The following is a 15,876-nucleotide window of genomic DNA, read 5'->3' as shown; positions in this document are numbered from 1 at the left end:
AAAAAAATAGAGCAGGAAAAGACATCAAGCAGCCAGAAGGATATGAAGAAAAACAGAAGAAATGCTGTTAGAGGCTAAGGCAGGAAAATGTTTCAAGAAGAGAAGGGCCAGCCATGTCAAATAGGTCTAGGATTTGACAATTAATTAGTGTAATGAAAACTAAGAAACTAGATTCAGTAGTGGTGTAAACAAAAGTCAGATTATGGTGAGGGGAGAGAGTGAGGAAGGCAAATGTTGAATTTTTTAAAAGTTTAATTATAAAGAGAAGAAAAGATAAGTAGGGGGTAGAAGGAGGTGAGGTATAAGCAGGGTAGCTTGTATAAGTGACAAAGAAAATGTTTTTGTTGTTCATTCTTAAGTATGTAGGAGTATTAAACATGTTTGAAGGCCAAGAGGAAAAAACAAGTTCAGAAGAGGACTTGAAAGTATGAGAAGAAACATTCTATTAATGGAGAAAGGCCTCAGAGGCTGTGTCAGGGAAATAGGATATAGTATAGGTAGGGAATTAGCTTTGGAAGAAAGAAGTAGGACCACTTCTGAAACCAGGAGGATCAGGTGAAAATTTAGAGAAGTTTAGTGGTGTGGGGGAGGAAAGTTGAAATTGTTCACTGGATCATTTGAGCAGGCTTCTGTTTTCTCACTGACATAGAAGGAAATAAGAACAAAACTAAGGACTTGAGATGAATGGTGAAGGTTTAGAACAGAAGACGGATAAGACTGAATATTTGCAAGATAGCAAAAGGATGTTAACAGTTACGGTGGCATTGGATGTCCATTGCAGCGAGTGACTGGGAGTGTCAGGTTGAGCAGGGAGAGAGAACTGGAAGCACTCAAACACTGAAAGAATGGGGCGGCCAGGCACAGTGGCTTACACCTGTAATCCCAGCACTTTGGGAGGCAAAGGCGGGTGGATCACAAGGTCAAGAAATCGAGACCATCCTGGCCAACGTGGTGAAACCCCGTCTCTACTAAAAATACAAAAATTAACTGGGCATGGCGGCACACATTTGTAGTCCCAACAACTTGCGAGGCTGAGGCAGGAGAATCACTTGAACCCAGGAGGCAGAGATGGCAGTGAGCCGAGATCACGCCACTGCACTCCAGCCTGGCGACAAAACGAGACTCTGTCTCGAAAAAAACGATTGCTAAGAGAAATGCCAACGCTTATGTAAGGCACTTACCCGTGACAGAAAGCAAGCAAACTGCTGTATGAGCACGTTCACCAGTGGAGAAGGTGGCCAGCCCACCCATCCATCATCCTTCTGCTAGTGCCTGGAGAAGGCAGCAGGGAGCATAGCATGTTTCTTTTTTAGTGAGACCCAATAATTAGGGTCATGTTTGCTTGAACACATTCTTTTGGATAATTGGATAAAGATGTATTAGGTGCCAACATACTTCCTGCATTCTTCAAGGTGAGAGTTGTATTGGTACTGATCCTTCTTGACCTCCTTTTGGACAAGTCAGGTTTAAAAAGAGAACAACCCACCCCTTTTAGTGATTCTCTCAGTATTTTATGCTTAAAAATGATCCGGAAGCATGTTAAATGGTTTTGGCCTTACTATTCACAGTGTTCAAGAACAAATCTTAGAGTTTTTGTTACTCAAGAGGCCCATGATTAACCAGAAGGGTCCTTAAATAGTACTAAGACAAGAAATGTTTAGTGCTGGCCAGTCCTGCTCTCAACATGTTGAAGGCAGATATTAAGAGTTGTTGCTACTTTCCTTTCAGAAAATACAAAGGCAAGAATTGAAATCAGGTTTTCAGAAGAGAATATAAAATTGAGGGTCTAATGCACTTACATGGGTCTAATACGTTACAAAAATATATATCATTGCCCCCAAAATGGCATAGACACTCAAAGATCACAATTTTTCTTGCAGTAAGCAAGTTTTTAAGCTATTCTTTTTTTTTTCTTTTTGTTATGAGGACTGAACTTAATGCTTTTCAAAGTAAGACTCGACTCTGGCTTGTTTTACATCCCTGGACCAGTCATCCTCTATCCTCTATAACGCAAAAACTCAAAGCCTTCCCCCCCCCCGAGACGGTCTCACTCTGTTGCCCAGGCTGGAGTGCAGTGGCACAATCTTGGTCTACTGCAACCTTCTCCTCCCAGGCTCCTGCTTCAGCCTCCCGAGTAGCTGGGACTACAGGCGTGCACCACCATGCCTGGCTAATTTTTTTGTATTTTTAGTAGAGACGAGGTTTCACCATGTTGCCCAGGCTGGTTCTCCAACTTCTGAGCTCAGGGAATCCGCCCACCTCGGCCTCCCAAAGTGCTAGGATTACAAGCGTGAGTCACCACGCCCAGCTCAAAGCCTTTCTTTTAATCATACAGTTAGAGTCTTTTTTTTTTTTTTTTTTTTAAGACAGTCTCACTGTCGCCCAGCCTGGAGTGCAGTGGCATCATCTTGGCCCGCTGCAACCTCCTGGGTTCAAGGGATTCTCGTACCTCAGCTTCCTGAGTAGCTGGGATTACAGGCACCGACCACCATGCCTGGCTAGTTTTTGGTTTTTTAGTAGAGACAGGGTTTCACCATGTTGGCCAGGCTGGTCTTGAACTCCTAACCTTAAGTGATCTGCCCACCTCAGCCTCCCAAAGGGCTGGGATTACAGGCGTGAGCCACCGCTCCCAGTGAGAGATGTTATTTTGGCTTCTTAGAAAAGGAACTAAATTAGAAAAGGTATATTACAGGATGATTCTATTCATGCTGTCACTATAATTTTGATAATTTTTATTGTTAGTAACATAAACCTGTGTTTATAAAACATATCCTCTGTTCTTGAGGATTAGACTAAATTCTTTTGGTGGAAAAGCAGTTTGTTGTGGCCGTATCAAATGTCTAAAATACTGTCACCTTTTGAATTATTTCCAAAGCTGCATTATTGTTACGTTTATTGTTTCAGATCAGTCTGACATTGATATAACAGTATGGATTCTTCATAAAATGAGGCTGGGCACGGTGGCTCATGTCTGTAGTACCGATACTTTGGGAGGCCAACGCAGAAGGATTGATTGAAGCTAGAAGTTCAAGACCCACCTGGGCAACATAGAGAGACCCCGTCTCTACAAAAAAATTAAAAATTAGCCAGGCATGGTAGCACACACCTGTAGTTCTAGCTACTCAAGAGGCTGAGGTGGGGAGGATTGCTTGAGCCTGCAGCAAGCTATGACTGTTAGGAGGCTGAGGCAGGTGGATCACCTGAGGTCCAGAATTCGAAACCAGCCTGGCCAACATGGTGAAACCCCATCTCTACTAAAAATACAAAATTAGCCGGGCGTGGTGGTGCATACCTGTAATCCCAGCTCCTTAGGAGGCTGAGGCAGGAGAATCACATGAACCTGGGAAGCGGAGGTTGCAGTGAGCCAAGATTGCGCCATTGCACTCCAGCTTGGGCAACAAAAGCAAAACTCCGTCTCAAAAAAAAAAAGAAGAAAGAGAAGAAAACAGTCTGTTATTGAGCTAGAAAGAAATGGAAGGTATTGTGTTTTGTTTTTTAGTTTGGGCTAGAATAGTGGTTTTCAAAGTGTAATTCCTGGACCAGCAGCATAAGTATCATTTGGGAACTTACTAGAAATGCAGTTCTTAGGCCCCCACCCCAGACCTGCTGAATAAGAATTGATAGGTCTGGACCCAGCCATGTGAGTTTCAACAAGCCTTCTAGATGATTCTGATGTACATTAAAGTTTGAGAAACACTCGGCAAAAATTAAGTGGGTTCTGTAATTAAGACAGGTTCTGTAAAGGCTTTCAGTAGAGCTCTTAAGACTCTTTGCACCTTTCAGCTGGAACTGCCATCTTCCAGTAATTTGCCAAAATGACGAACACAAAGGGAAAGAGGAGAGGTACCCGATAGATGTTTTCTAGGCCTTTTAGAAAACGAGGTTCTTCCTTTGGCCATGTATATGCGCATCTATAAGAAAGATGATATTGTCAGCTGGACGCAGTGGCTCATGCCTATAATCCCAGCACTTTGGGAGGGTGAGGCAGTTGGAGCACCTGAGGTCAGCAGTTCAAGACCAGCCTGGGCAACCTGGGGAAACCCTGTCTCTACTAAAAATACAAAAATTAGCCGGGCGTGGTGGTGCGTGCCTGTAATTCCAGCTACTTGGGAAGCTGAGGCAGGAGAATCGCTGGAACTTGGGAGGTGGAGGCTGCGGTGAGCCAAGATTGCACCACTGCACTCCAGCCTAGGCGACAGAGCAAGACTCCATCTCAAAAAAAAAGGAGGATGATATTGTCGACATTAAGGGAGTGGGAATGGGTACTGTTCAAAAAGGAATGGCCCACAAATGTTGCCATGGCAAAACTGGAAGAGTCTACAGTGTTCCTCAGCATGCTGTTGGCATTGCTGTGAACAAGTAAGTTAATGGCAAGATTCTTGCCAAGAGAATTAGTGTGCGCATTAAGCACTCTAAGAGCCGAGATAGCTTCCTGAAACGTGTAGTAAAATGATCAGAAAAAGAACCCAAAGAGTAAGGTACCTGAGTTCAACTGAAGTGCCAGCCTGCCCCACCCAGAGAAGCACACTTTGTGAGAACAAATGGGAAGGAGCCTGAGCTGCTGGAACCTATTCTCTATGGATTCATAGCATGATAGGTGTTAAAATACCCCTGGACTGTTTGTTTAAAAAAAAAAGACTCTTTGCAGCTTGGTGCGGTGGCTCACTTAGCACTCTGGGAGGTCAGGGAGGAAGGGTTGCTTGAGGTAAGGCGTTCAAGATCATCCTGGACAACATGGTGAGACTACATCTCTGTATTTTTCTTTTTTGTTTTAATTAAACAATAAAAATAGGCCAGGTGCAGTGGCTTACGCCTGTAATCCCAGCACTTTGGGAAGCCAAGGCGGGTGGATCACCTGAGGTCAGGAGTTCAAGATGAGTCTAGCCAACATGGTGAAACCCCATCTCTACTAAAAATACAAAAATTAGCCAGGTGTGGTGGTTCATGCTGTAATCACAGCTACTTGGGTGGCTGAGGCAGGAGAATCACTTCAACCTGGGAGGCAGAGGTTGCAGTGAGCCAAGATCGTGCCATTGCCCTCCAGCCCGGGTGACAAAGTGAGACACCGTCTCCAAAAAATAAAATTTTTGAAAAGACTCTTTGCCATTTAGATACTCAGGGTGCCATCTATTTTGAGTTCTGGATTCCAGTCTTAGATGACCAACTTCTTTCATCTTTTACTACCACTTCTACCATCTCTCTTTTTCCCCTCCTCAAAGACACTTAGCTTCAATATTTATAAGATCATCATCATCATCCTTTTCTTCAACAGCATTTTCTTGTATCCTAGAGGTTACCTTAAAATAAGGAATTGGCTACAAAGTAATATCTTGGAAAGAGAAATAGAATGGATCATCTCTGTAGGGTGCTTATGTAACTCTGGAACTACGTTTATATTTCCATTAACCACAAAGTCCACATGAGTCATACTTATTTTTCTGTCTCAGGCTACTAAAAGAACATGTTCTCTAGAGGAGAACATCAGGGAGTTCTTTTATTTGTACCTTTAGCTGAGTAAACATTGGTAGACCTCAAGTTGTGTTAATAACTACATTACATTTTTTTCATTTTTTGGTTTTTATGCACAAATATTAAATAATGTGTGGTTGTTATCCATATTGTAATTGTTCAAATCAGTTAGTTGCTGTCAGTGGCCAAGCCTTATATTTTTCCCTAAATTATTAGTTGTCTGTCTCCTGTTGTGTCAGGGAGTCCCCAAAACCACACCCAAATTTGATGATTCGCCAGGAAGACTCACAGCACTCAGCATGTGGTTGTACTTACAGATTTATCACAGTGAAAGCATACAAAGCAAGATCGGCAAAGGGAAAAGGTGCCTGGAGCAAAGTCCAGGAAAAACCAGGTGCATGCCTCCAAAAGTCCTCTCCCAAGGAAGTCACACCGAATATGACAATGGGTTGTGACAAAATCTGTGAAATGTCTACCAAAGAAACTCAGTGCCTAGGTTTTTACTAGGAGCTTGTCATGTAGGCAGCCTCTGCCTGACACATGCCAAAATCACAAACTCCCAGAAGCAAAGCAGGTGTTGACCATAAACCATATTGTTTGCACAGTTTAGGTGCAGTAAGCCACTCTTAACACTTCCAGAAAATTGTGTGAACCTTGCCAAGGACCATCTTTGTAAGCAGACCATCAGTCAAGTCTACTATGTCTCTTCTGCACACCTGTCCTAAATAAACCAGTGTTTGTCCATTTCTTTTTATCTGCTGGTCTTGACGTATGTATGTGTCATGATGTCTTTCTTAGAATGTAAACTCTGTGAGGACAGATAGCATCTATTCCGTAAACTCTTTGTCAGACATCAAGATGAGTGCCACTGAACAGTGTGGGTCTCCATAAATCCTTTGCTTTTGGTTGTGCTGTGTGCTCATACTGCATCACTCCCTGTTTAAATGCTGCCCATTCTTCAGTGTCGTGCTCAACTCCCAACTACCAAGAAGCCCCAACTGATTCGACAGCTGACTTTGAGCTCTCCTTTTTCTTAATTCTCGTGCCCCTCAAAGTCTGCTGTTTACTTTAGTACTAGACTTTATACTGCGTTCAGTTTCCCTCTAATTTCTCCTTAGACTTTCTATTACATTTTCCATTTCCTGTCACAATCAGATTCCTTAAAGGAATCTGATTTTTTCTTTTTTAAACAGCCATAGTTTTGGACAAAAAAATTTTTGATTGATCAATGATGTAAATAACAGAGAAAAATTAAATCATTAGACCTACCATTTTCATATTTTTAGCTATTTGGAGGTGAGCCAAACAAACAAGCTTCCTCTTTAGAAAAAGAGTAGTGGTCCGGTCGTGGGGGCTCACGCCTGTCATCCCAGCACTTTGGGAGGCCGAGGCAGGGAGATCACCTGAGGTCAGGAGTTCAAGACCAGCCTCAATATGGAGAAACCCCATCTCTACTAAAAATACAAAATTAGCTGGGCGTGGTGGTGCATGCCTGTAATCCCAGCTACTTGGGAGGCTGAGGCAGGAGAATTGCTTGAACCTGGGAGGTGAAGGCTGTGGTGAGCCAAGATCGCGCCATTGTACTCCAGCCTGGGCAACAAGAGCGAAACTCTGTCTCGAAAAAAAAAAAAAAAAAGAGTAGTTAATCACATAGATTTGATCAGACAAGATGTAATTGCAGAAAGAGCACCTCTCGGTTTTACAGAAACCTCCTGTGGTTTGAACAAGGGTATGTCAGAAACCAAATCAGTTACAGTGGTGCCTTAATTGTTAGCTAAGCCTTGGTTATCTAAGCTATGTTATACAGAGTTAAAGAAGTCATGTTAAACCAGTTATTTTTTATCGTACTATACACTATATTTTGCTAAACTTTTTTTTTCCCAGCCTGCAATTCTGGGAAGCCACCGTCATTATAGACATAGAAATCATTGTGATTAACCGTACCCTGCTTTTAGCAAACCAAACTGAAAATGTTCTGTAAGTCATATTTTTGATTGCCCATAGTGCTCTTGGTACCATTTCCCATGGACAGGTAAAGACATTTCTCTTGTCATTGTTGTCATTCTTATTTTATCATTACCAAGATGCTGGAGGCTTGTGATTTAAAGTTGACCCCATTCAGCAGAGGATTTAGAACAAAGGATTATAAGTTAGAAGTGCTAAAATGTTTTTCTCTGTTAATGTATCTTGGTCTATTCATTTATCTCTTCTAATTTCTCCTACTGAGTCTTGGCTAGCAGCTTATACCATGTAATACTAAATTTTAACTCCAGAGTCCATACAAATGACTATTGCTGCCATTTTACATGAATAATTCCTCTTTTGTCACCAATCTTTGCAGATATAAAGAAGTGACTAAACGGAGACCCCGAAGTTTACTGGAGAAACTGCGTTGGGTGACCGTAGGCTACCATTATAACTGGGACAGTAAGGTATTCAGGTTTTCTTAATTCTTTTGTTTTCTGTTTATAGGCTTCTTTAGCCCACATAGTTGTATTTCTTCCTAACCACGCTTAAGATATCAAGATTATACATTTGTGGGAGGATCCCTTTCTTTTATTTCCTTTAAAAATCTCAACTGGGCCAGGTGCCGTGGCTCACATCTGTAATCCCAGCACTTTGGGAGGATCACTTAAGGTCAGGAGTTTGCTGCCAGCCTGGGCAACGTGGCACAACCCTGTCTCTACAAAAAATACAAAAGTTTGCCGGGCCTGGTGGCACATGCCTGCAGTCCCAGCTACTCAAGAGGCTGAGGTGGGAGGATTGCTTGGACCCAGGAGGTGGAGGTTGCAGTGAGCCAAGATCGCACCACTGCACTCCAGCCTGGGTGACAGAGCAAGACTCTGTCTCAGAAAAGAAAAAAAAAAATCTCTCCTCAGGTATCTCAAGAGGAATGAATTTTATTATATCAGAAGTCACCAGTGCTTTCTCACAGTAGGTTCCAAGAATATAGAACTGTTTTCAAGAGCAGTTCTCACCATCTTTATTTCCATTATTAGTGAGAGTTTGTTGAGCATATATTTTTCTCTTTCTTTTTTTTTTTTTAATTTTTATTGTGCAACAAAGGCACATTCAAGAGCACTTATTTTTCTGTGTAATATCTGCCTGGAGTAAAAGAAGCTCCATGTATTTCAATTGTTCATTCGTCAGCTCACAAAAGAACTTCCAACATATGGATACCGATCGCACGCGGTGGCTCACGCCTGTAATCCAAGCACTTTGGGCGGCTGAAGTGGGAAGATCGCTTGAGCTCAGAAGTTCCAGACCAGCCTGGGGCAACATAGTGAAACCCCATCTCTACAAAAAATAGAAAAATTAGCCAGATGTGGTGGCGCATGCCTGTGGTTCTAGCTACTCAGAAGGCTGGGGAGGGAGGATCGCTTGAGCCTGGGAGGCAGAGGTTGCAGTGAGCCAAGATTGTACCACTGCAGTCCAATTGGGTGACAGAGCAAGACCCTGTCTCAAAAAAAAAAAAATATTTGCCTGCTCTATAATGTCTAGGAAGGAAGGAGGTGGAAAAGAATTTCCTACAGTTGACAGTTTCGTGTTTTCTTGAGCTACAATTTCTTCTTTCCTATCCTCTATGCTTTAGAAAATGCTTTGTAACTAGCAGTGCAGTGCCTCTTGTCTCAATTAGACATTTGCCACCAAGTGGATATACTGATCATAAGAATAAAATGAAAAAAAATATTGGTATAGACCATTTTCTTTGCCTACTAACCAGTTACTTTCTTTGTCTGTTTTTTTTGTGTATGTGTTTTTTTTGTAATGGTCTTACACTGTCACCTAGGCTGGAGTGCAGTGGCACAATCACTGTAGCCTTGACCTCCCCAGACTCAGGTGATCCTTACACCTCAGCCTCGCAATAACTAGTTACTTTCTAAAAGCTCCACAATTCCAGCCAACCCAACCTATTAACAGATACATTAACTGCTCCAAATAATGACAAATTTGTTTTAAAAATATTTGTGATATAATTCTTACTTTCAGCGATACAGACTCAATAGGAAACTAGATATTTTGGGGGGGGAAATGCCATGTGATTTTCTTTGGATTAGACAGCCTGAGTTTGAATCCTTCCTCTGGTAATGATAGTGCCTACCTCATAAGGCAGTTGTGAAAATTAAGTGATCAGTGCCTGTAAAGTGATCTCAGTGGTGTCTGGCTATTCTAAGCAGTTAAATGCATTATCACAATAAATGTTAGCTTTTTTTTTTTGGTGATAATATTTTTACTGTTGATATTGTTATTCCCCAAGACCTCAAAGTTAACCTCATTGACTAAGAAAAATAGGGAGTAAAAATGACCAAAAACTGAATGAGTAGTAAGAGAAAAGTGAAAGAGAACTTTAAAAGAAAAAGTAGTGAGTAATGCAGAGACAGTTTGGGCAGGGTTGAAAGCCCAAAAGGGTGATTATTTCATTATAGCAGAGGCTATCTACAGCCAGAATGACAGCCTTGACTGTTTGATTATCTGAGGAACTAAAGCTTGAAATGATAGAGGAAAACTTAAAGTTCTCTAACCACACTTTGAGTTTTGATAAATTAAATAGGAACTCTTCTAATTTGCAGTTCAGTAAAAGGAGAAAAAATAAAAAACAGAAAAGTTCCAACTGAAGAGACCAGGCCATTCATCAAGAGTCTTCCTTACACCTGAAGTTAAAGGTCACTTCTGGCCAAAGTAAATACTTGCTGTCCAAACCTGTGACTCTGCTGCTTCAGCTAGAATGCATCCAGACACTAGTAGAGATATGAGACAAAAGTAGATTTTCTGATCAGATTTGAGGTTAATTTAGCAAAGAAAAGTGAGAGCAGAGGAGCATCAAGACAAAAGAAGAGTCTGTCAGGTACATGTAGCCCAAATAGCCCTCAGATTCATCCATATAGGAACCTGTAAGTGAAAGTCTTAATCATAACTGCAGCCATGTCACTCATGCAGGAAGATGTTATAGAGAGTATTATGGCCAGGCCAGGCATGGTGGCTCACACGTGTACTCCCAGCACTTTGGGAGGCCGAGGCAGGCAGTTCACTTGAGGTCAGGAGTTCAAGACCACCCCGGCCAACATGGTGAAACGCTGTTCCTACTAAAAATGCAAAAATTATCTGGGCATGGTGGCGGGCACCTGTAATCCCAGCTGCTCAGGAGGCTGAGGCAGGAGAATCACTTGAATCTGGGAGGCAGAGGTGGCAGTGAGCCGAGATCGTACCACTGCACTCCAGCCTGGGTGACAGAATGAGACTCAGTCTCAAAAAAAAAAAAAAAAAGAGTATTTTTTTTTTAAGTGGAAAAAGATATTTGTGATCCTTAGGTGTAAAAACAGAGACAGCCCAGGGAAGTAAGTTCAGGAAATTACTTCCAATTTAAAGGCCTATCTTGGCCATGCCATAAATGAGAGTTAGTTCCGACGTTTTGAGCATGTCATCCCATCAGATTGACCAGTCAAATTGCCACTAAGCCATGTTGCGAGCTGAGAGGTCCAAAACCAAACTGGCTATAGTATTTGAGTTGCCTTTTTATAAATTAACTTTTTAGTTTAGGATAGTTTTAGATTCGCAGAAAAGTTGAGAAGATAGTACAGAGAGAGCTCGTGCTCTCCCCCTATTATTAACATCTTACCTTAGTATGGTACCTTTGTCTCAAATGGTTAACCAATAGTAATACATTACTGTAATAGCATTCGTACTTCATTTAGATTTCCTTAGTTTTTAACTAATATCTTTGTTTTTATATCTAATTTTCTATTATCCAGGATCTTATCCAGGATACTACATTATATTTAGTCATTGTGTTTCCTTGGGCACCTGTTGGCAATGACAGTTTTGAGTTGCCTTTTTACCCTAATAGAACTATCTCATTTACAGATAGAGTATACTAACTGGAGGGTGGTGGAGTAATTGCTTCATGTATAGACTCAATGCAGTATATAGCACAGTGCCTGTTATATAACAGGTGCTTGGGTTTTTGAACGATTCATTATTAGATCATTGGATACCCCAAGAATGGATGGATAGACCGGGCACAGTGGCTTATGTCTGTAATCACAACGCTTTGGGAGACTGAGGCAGGAGGATCGTTTGAGACCAGTCTAGGCAACATAGTGAGACCCCATCTCTGCCAAAAAAAAAAAAAAAAAAAAAAATTAGCCAGGCATGGTGGCACGTACCTGTGGTCCTACCTACCTGGGAGACTGAGGTAGGAGGATCACTGAGTCCAGGAGGTCTAGGCTACAGTGAGCCATGATCATACCACTGGACTTTGGCCTGGGCAACAGATTGAGGCCCTGTCTTTAAAAAAAAAAAAAAGAATGGATAGATAATGCTGTGTTAGTATGTTAATATGACTTTGTATGTAAGATTATTTTAAAGTGGTAATTAATCTTACAGTTTCCTGTATTCCTGAGATCGTTGTTTATTTTTCTTATTCTCTCTACATTTACCAAAGAAATACTCAGCAGATCGTTACACACCTTTCCCTTCTGACCTGGCTTTCCTCTCAGAGCAAGTAGCCGCTGCCTGTGGATTTGAGGATTTCCGAGCCGAAGCAGGGATCCTGAATTACTACCGCCTGGACTCCACACTGGGAATCCACGTAGACAGATCTGAGCTAGATCACTCCAAACCCTTGCTGTCATTCAGGTGAGTTAGTTCCAGGGATTTGGGATTACTTTTTATCATTTAATTCTTTTTTCTAAGGCATTTTACTCTAAAATAAATACAGGTATTTAACTTTAAAAAAATGGTTGGACTCTGTAATCTTCCACTTCTGGGAATTTTAACAAATTATAGTTAGTATCTCTGTTTAAGACACATGGAGCCTACCTTTTATTTTTTATTTATTTATTTATTTATTATTTTTTTTTGAGACAGAGTCTCGCTCTGTCGCCCAGGCTGGAGTACAGTGGTGTGATCTCAGCTCACTTCAACCTCCGCCTCCCAGTTTCAAGTGATTCTCTTGCCTTAGCCTCCTGAGTAGCTGGAACTACAGGTGCACACCGCCACACCCAGCTAATTTTTTTTTTTTTTTTAGTAGAGATGGGGTTTCACCGCATTGCCCAGGCTGGTTGTGAACTCCTGAGCTCAGGCAATCCGCCCACTTCAGCCTCCCAAAGTGCTGAGATTACAGGCGTGAGCCACCTCACCTGGCTGTAGCCTACCTTTTATAATGAAAGGTATTGTCAGTGCTCTGTGGAATAGACAAGTGGAAGGCCATAAAAGCAAAGTGAGTGACCTTTGGTATAGAAGAGCAAAATATAGAGCAAAGCACAAAAGCCTGAGTAGTTTACTCTCCTTGTCTCCCTAAAAGTAAGTTTAAATTTGTGCCAAGTTTTGCATCTGTATCTCAGGAAAGTGCCTTTTATTAATTGCCTTATCTTTAAAATGAGGAATGGTAAACATAGTAAAGAACTCAAATGATTTTATTGAAAGACTCGAAGACACATCAATAGGCTGGGCATGGTGGCTTACACCTGTAGTCCCAGTACTTTGGGAGGCCGAGGCCGGTGGATCACTTGAGGTCAGGAGTTTGAGACCAGCCTGGCCAACATGGTAAAACCCCATCTCTACTAAAATACAAAAATTAGTCGGGTGTGGTGGCACACGCCTGTAATCCCAGCTACTCTGGAGGCTGAGGCACAAGAATCACTTGAACCCAGGGGGCTGAGGTTGCAGTGAGCCGAGATCGCGCCGCTGTACTCCAGCCACTCCAGCCTGGGTGATGAAATAAGACTCTGTCTTTAAAAAAAAAAGCATCAATAAAACTTAAATGGATAATGTTAAAGCTAAGTTCTCCATTTGCTTATTTAACTGCATCCAATTTTATTTTGCAGCAGTTCTGTGGGCTGTCATAACTATAGGTAGAATGTCATGAGTTGGTCACTCATAGACATAAGCCAGAAGAGAAGGATCTTAACACAGTTTAAAAAGGAGGATTTGGGAGCAATAAATATCAAGCTGAAATTACAAAATAACACAGTTGGCAGTAACTTTCCCAGTCATAGTTAATAAACAAAATTTATTTATTTTTTATTGTTGTGTGTTGTTTTTACTTATGTTTTGTAGCTTTGGACAGTCTGCCATCTTTCTCCTGGGTGGTCTTCAAAGGGATGAGGCCCCCACGGCCATGTTTATGCACAGTGGTGACATCATGATAATGTCGGGTTTCAGCCGCCTCTTGAACCACGCAGTCCCTCGTGTCCTTCCAAATCCAGAAGGGGAGGGCCTGCCTCACTGCCTAGAGGCACCTCTCCCTGCTGTCCTCCCGAGAGATTCAATGATAGAGCCTTGTTCTATGGAGGACTGGCAGGTGTGTGCCAGCTACCTGAAGACCGCTCGTGTTAACATGACTGTCCGACAGGTCCTGGCCACAGACCAGAATTTCCCTCTAGAACCCATCGAGGATAAAAAAAGAGACATCAGTACAGAAGGTTTCTGCCATCTGGATGACCAGAATAGCAAAGTAAAACGGGCCAGGATAAACCCTGACAGCTGAGACTTGGAGATCCCATCCTTTTACTCAGGCACCTGCTTACCGTAAATGACCATGTTATTGTGTATTGCCGTGGACTTCAGCACCCAGACAAGCCAAAAACAGAGACAGGGAAGAACTCATTGTTGATCACACTGTTGCCTTGGAACCCATGCAGAAGTAAACTCAGCCACTTTGCTCAGAGAAGTGTTTGACATGGTCTGATCCTAGTTACATGTTGGCTGTAATGTATGTTGAGAAGTCAGTCCAAGGAGGTATGTTCTTCCACAACAGCCTTCTCAGCCTCTGCTATTTCCTTTGAGGAAGGTAGAAGTGAGTTTCCATGTTTGCAGAGTATTTAAATACCTCAGATTTTATTAATGGGAATACAGTACCCCTCCCTCCACTCCATCTGGTAATTGATGGTAAAATTGTGGTTCCATGAACCAGCTATTAGTCTCATCTTCTTAACTCCCTCAGGCATCATCAAATTGTTTGATCTTCTCTTCCACCTCTCTAGCTCTCACAGAAGAATCCTTTACACATGAAAACAATGGAACTGGAAAGTCTTGTCTCTTAGAAAACAAATTAATCACAACTGTCTCTCTTGCCGAAAAGGTAAATATAGGTAAACCCAAGGAAAGGGGAATTTAGTTTCTCCACACGTCATTTCGGTCTCCAAACTCCCTGTTGGCTTTTTAATGCAATTTTAATTGTTGGAGTAAAAAAGTCCCAAGGGTGTTTTGTTACTGTTTTCTCCATGAATAAACTCACTTGATTTAAAATTAAAGATCTATATCTGTCTTTGGGGTTTAGTCTATCTGGGATTAAGGTTTTTTTTCTGTTTTTCTTTGCCGTATTGTTCATGCTATTGAAGCCCTCTAGCTGTTTCTGCCCTACACCATTCTGCTCTGCCCTAAGTATTCTTCGTGGCTGTCTCACAGAAGACAGAACATTTCTTGATATTCCAGTCACTGCTGTATTGTCTGAGGGTAAGCGGCTTGGAAAATGTAGGCAACACCAAGTTTTGATCTTTATATCCCCAACAATTTGACTGACTATATCATGGTCCAGGTTACTTTACGTTTCTCTGGACTTCGGTTTCCTCATTCATAAAATGAAGATACTATAGACTACCATCTTCCTAAAGGGATATTGGTATTTGAAAGAGAATTAAGTGCTCCTTCCTAGAAACATGATGTGCCAAAATTGTTTTATTATATGGGCTCTTTGAAACATCCTAACTTCCTTGTGTGGAGGACTGGCTGGAAGCCCATTTGGTACCTACTGTTTGCAATGCATGTTATTAAATTTACATGTCTCATCTGTCCTGCTCTGCCCCTTTTTTAAATTACGGGCATTGAATATTGAATTCATATGGTAATAGCAGGGTTTTTTAAATGAATAAAAATTATGGATTTATCTCTTACGTGTAAGCTAGGTTCTTTGTTTTTGTTTTTGTTTTTGTTTTTGTTTTGAGTCAGAGTTTCACAGTTGTTGCCCAGGCTGGAGTGCAATGGCACAATCTCAGCTCACTGCAACCTCCACCTCCCAGGTTCAAGCGATTCTCCTGCCTCAACCTCCTGAGTAGCTGGCATTACAGGCATGCGCCACCACGCCTGGTTAATACCACTGGATAAGATTACCACTGTTAACCTTAAATTTTCTACAATGTATGTTAAATGTGACCTACAGAAACCAATATACTGTCATTTAGTAAATCCAACAGAGACAGTCTAGCATTAAGACAGATTATTCTTTCTTCACTTGTGTGTCAGATAAAGGCATTGGTTTGTGTATGGGAACCATGTTGTACAAAAAACACGTAACTACATTGTAGACTCACTCCATGAAGTGAGATGTTTATGCTATGAGAAGCAGGTAGAAACAGGCCAGCCAAGAGAATAGCACATTCCTGTCTCCTGGGATGGTGAACAGATCAT

At 41.7% G+C, this 15,876-nt stretch overlaps 1 protein-coding gene across 1 annotated transcript in view; it reads left to right on the top strand.

Moving 5' to 3' along the window:
• The window catches only part of ALKBH1 (alkB homolog 1, histone H2A dioxygenase), a 33,753-nt gene extending 19,035 nt beyond the window's left edge, over positions 1–14,718 (top strand). The window contains exons 4-6 of the mRNA XM_002824988.6: positions 7,811–7,901; positions 11,912–12,105; positions 13,528–14,718. Of these exons, the coding sequence (XP_002825034.1) occupies positions 7,811–7,901; positions 11,912–12,105; positions 13,528–13,957 (715 nt within the window). The 3' untranslated portion in view covers positions 13,958–14,718. The remainder of the gene's footprint in view (positions 1–7,810; positions 7,902–11,911; positions 12,106–13,527) is intronic.
• The last annotated feature ends 1,158 nt before the right edge of the window (positions 14,719–15,876 follow it).

Source organism: Pongo abelii, chromosome 15, assembly GCF_028885655.2.
Source record: "Pongo abelii isolate AG06213 chromosome 15, NHGRI_mPonAbe1-v2.0_pri, whole genome shotgun sequence".
Classification (NCBI taxonomy): domain Eukaryota; kingdom Metazoa; phylum Chordata; class Mammalia; order Primates; family Hominidae; genus Pongo; species Pongo abelii.
This window is presented reverse-complemented; position numbering and strand designations above follow the sequence as displayed.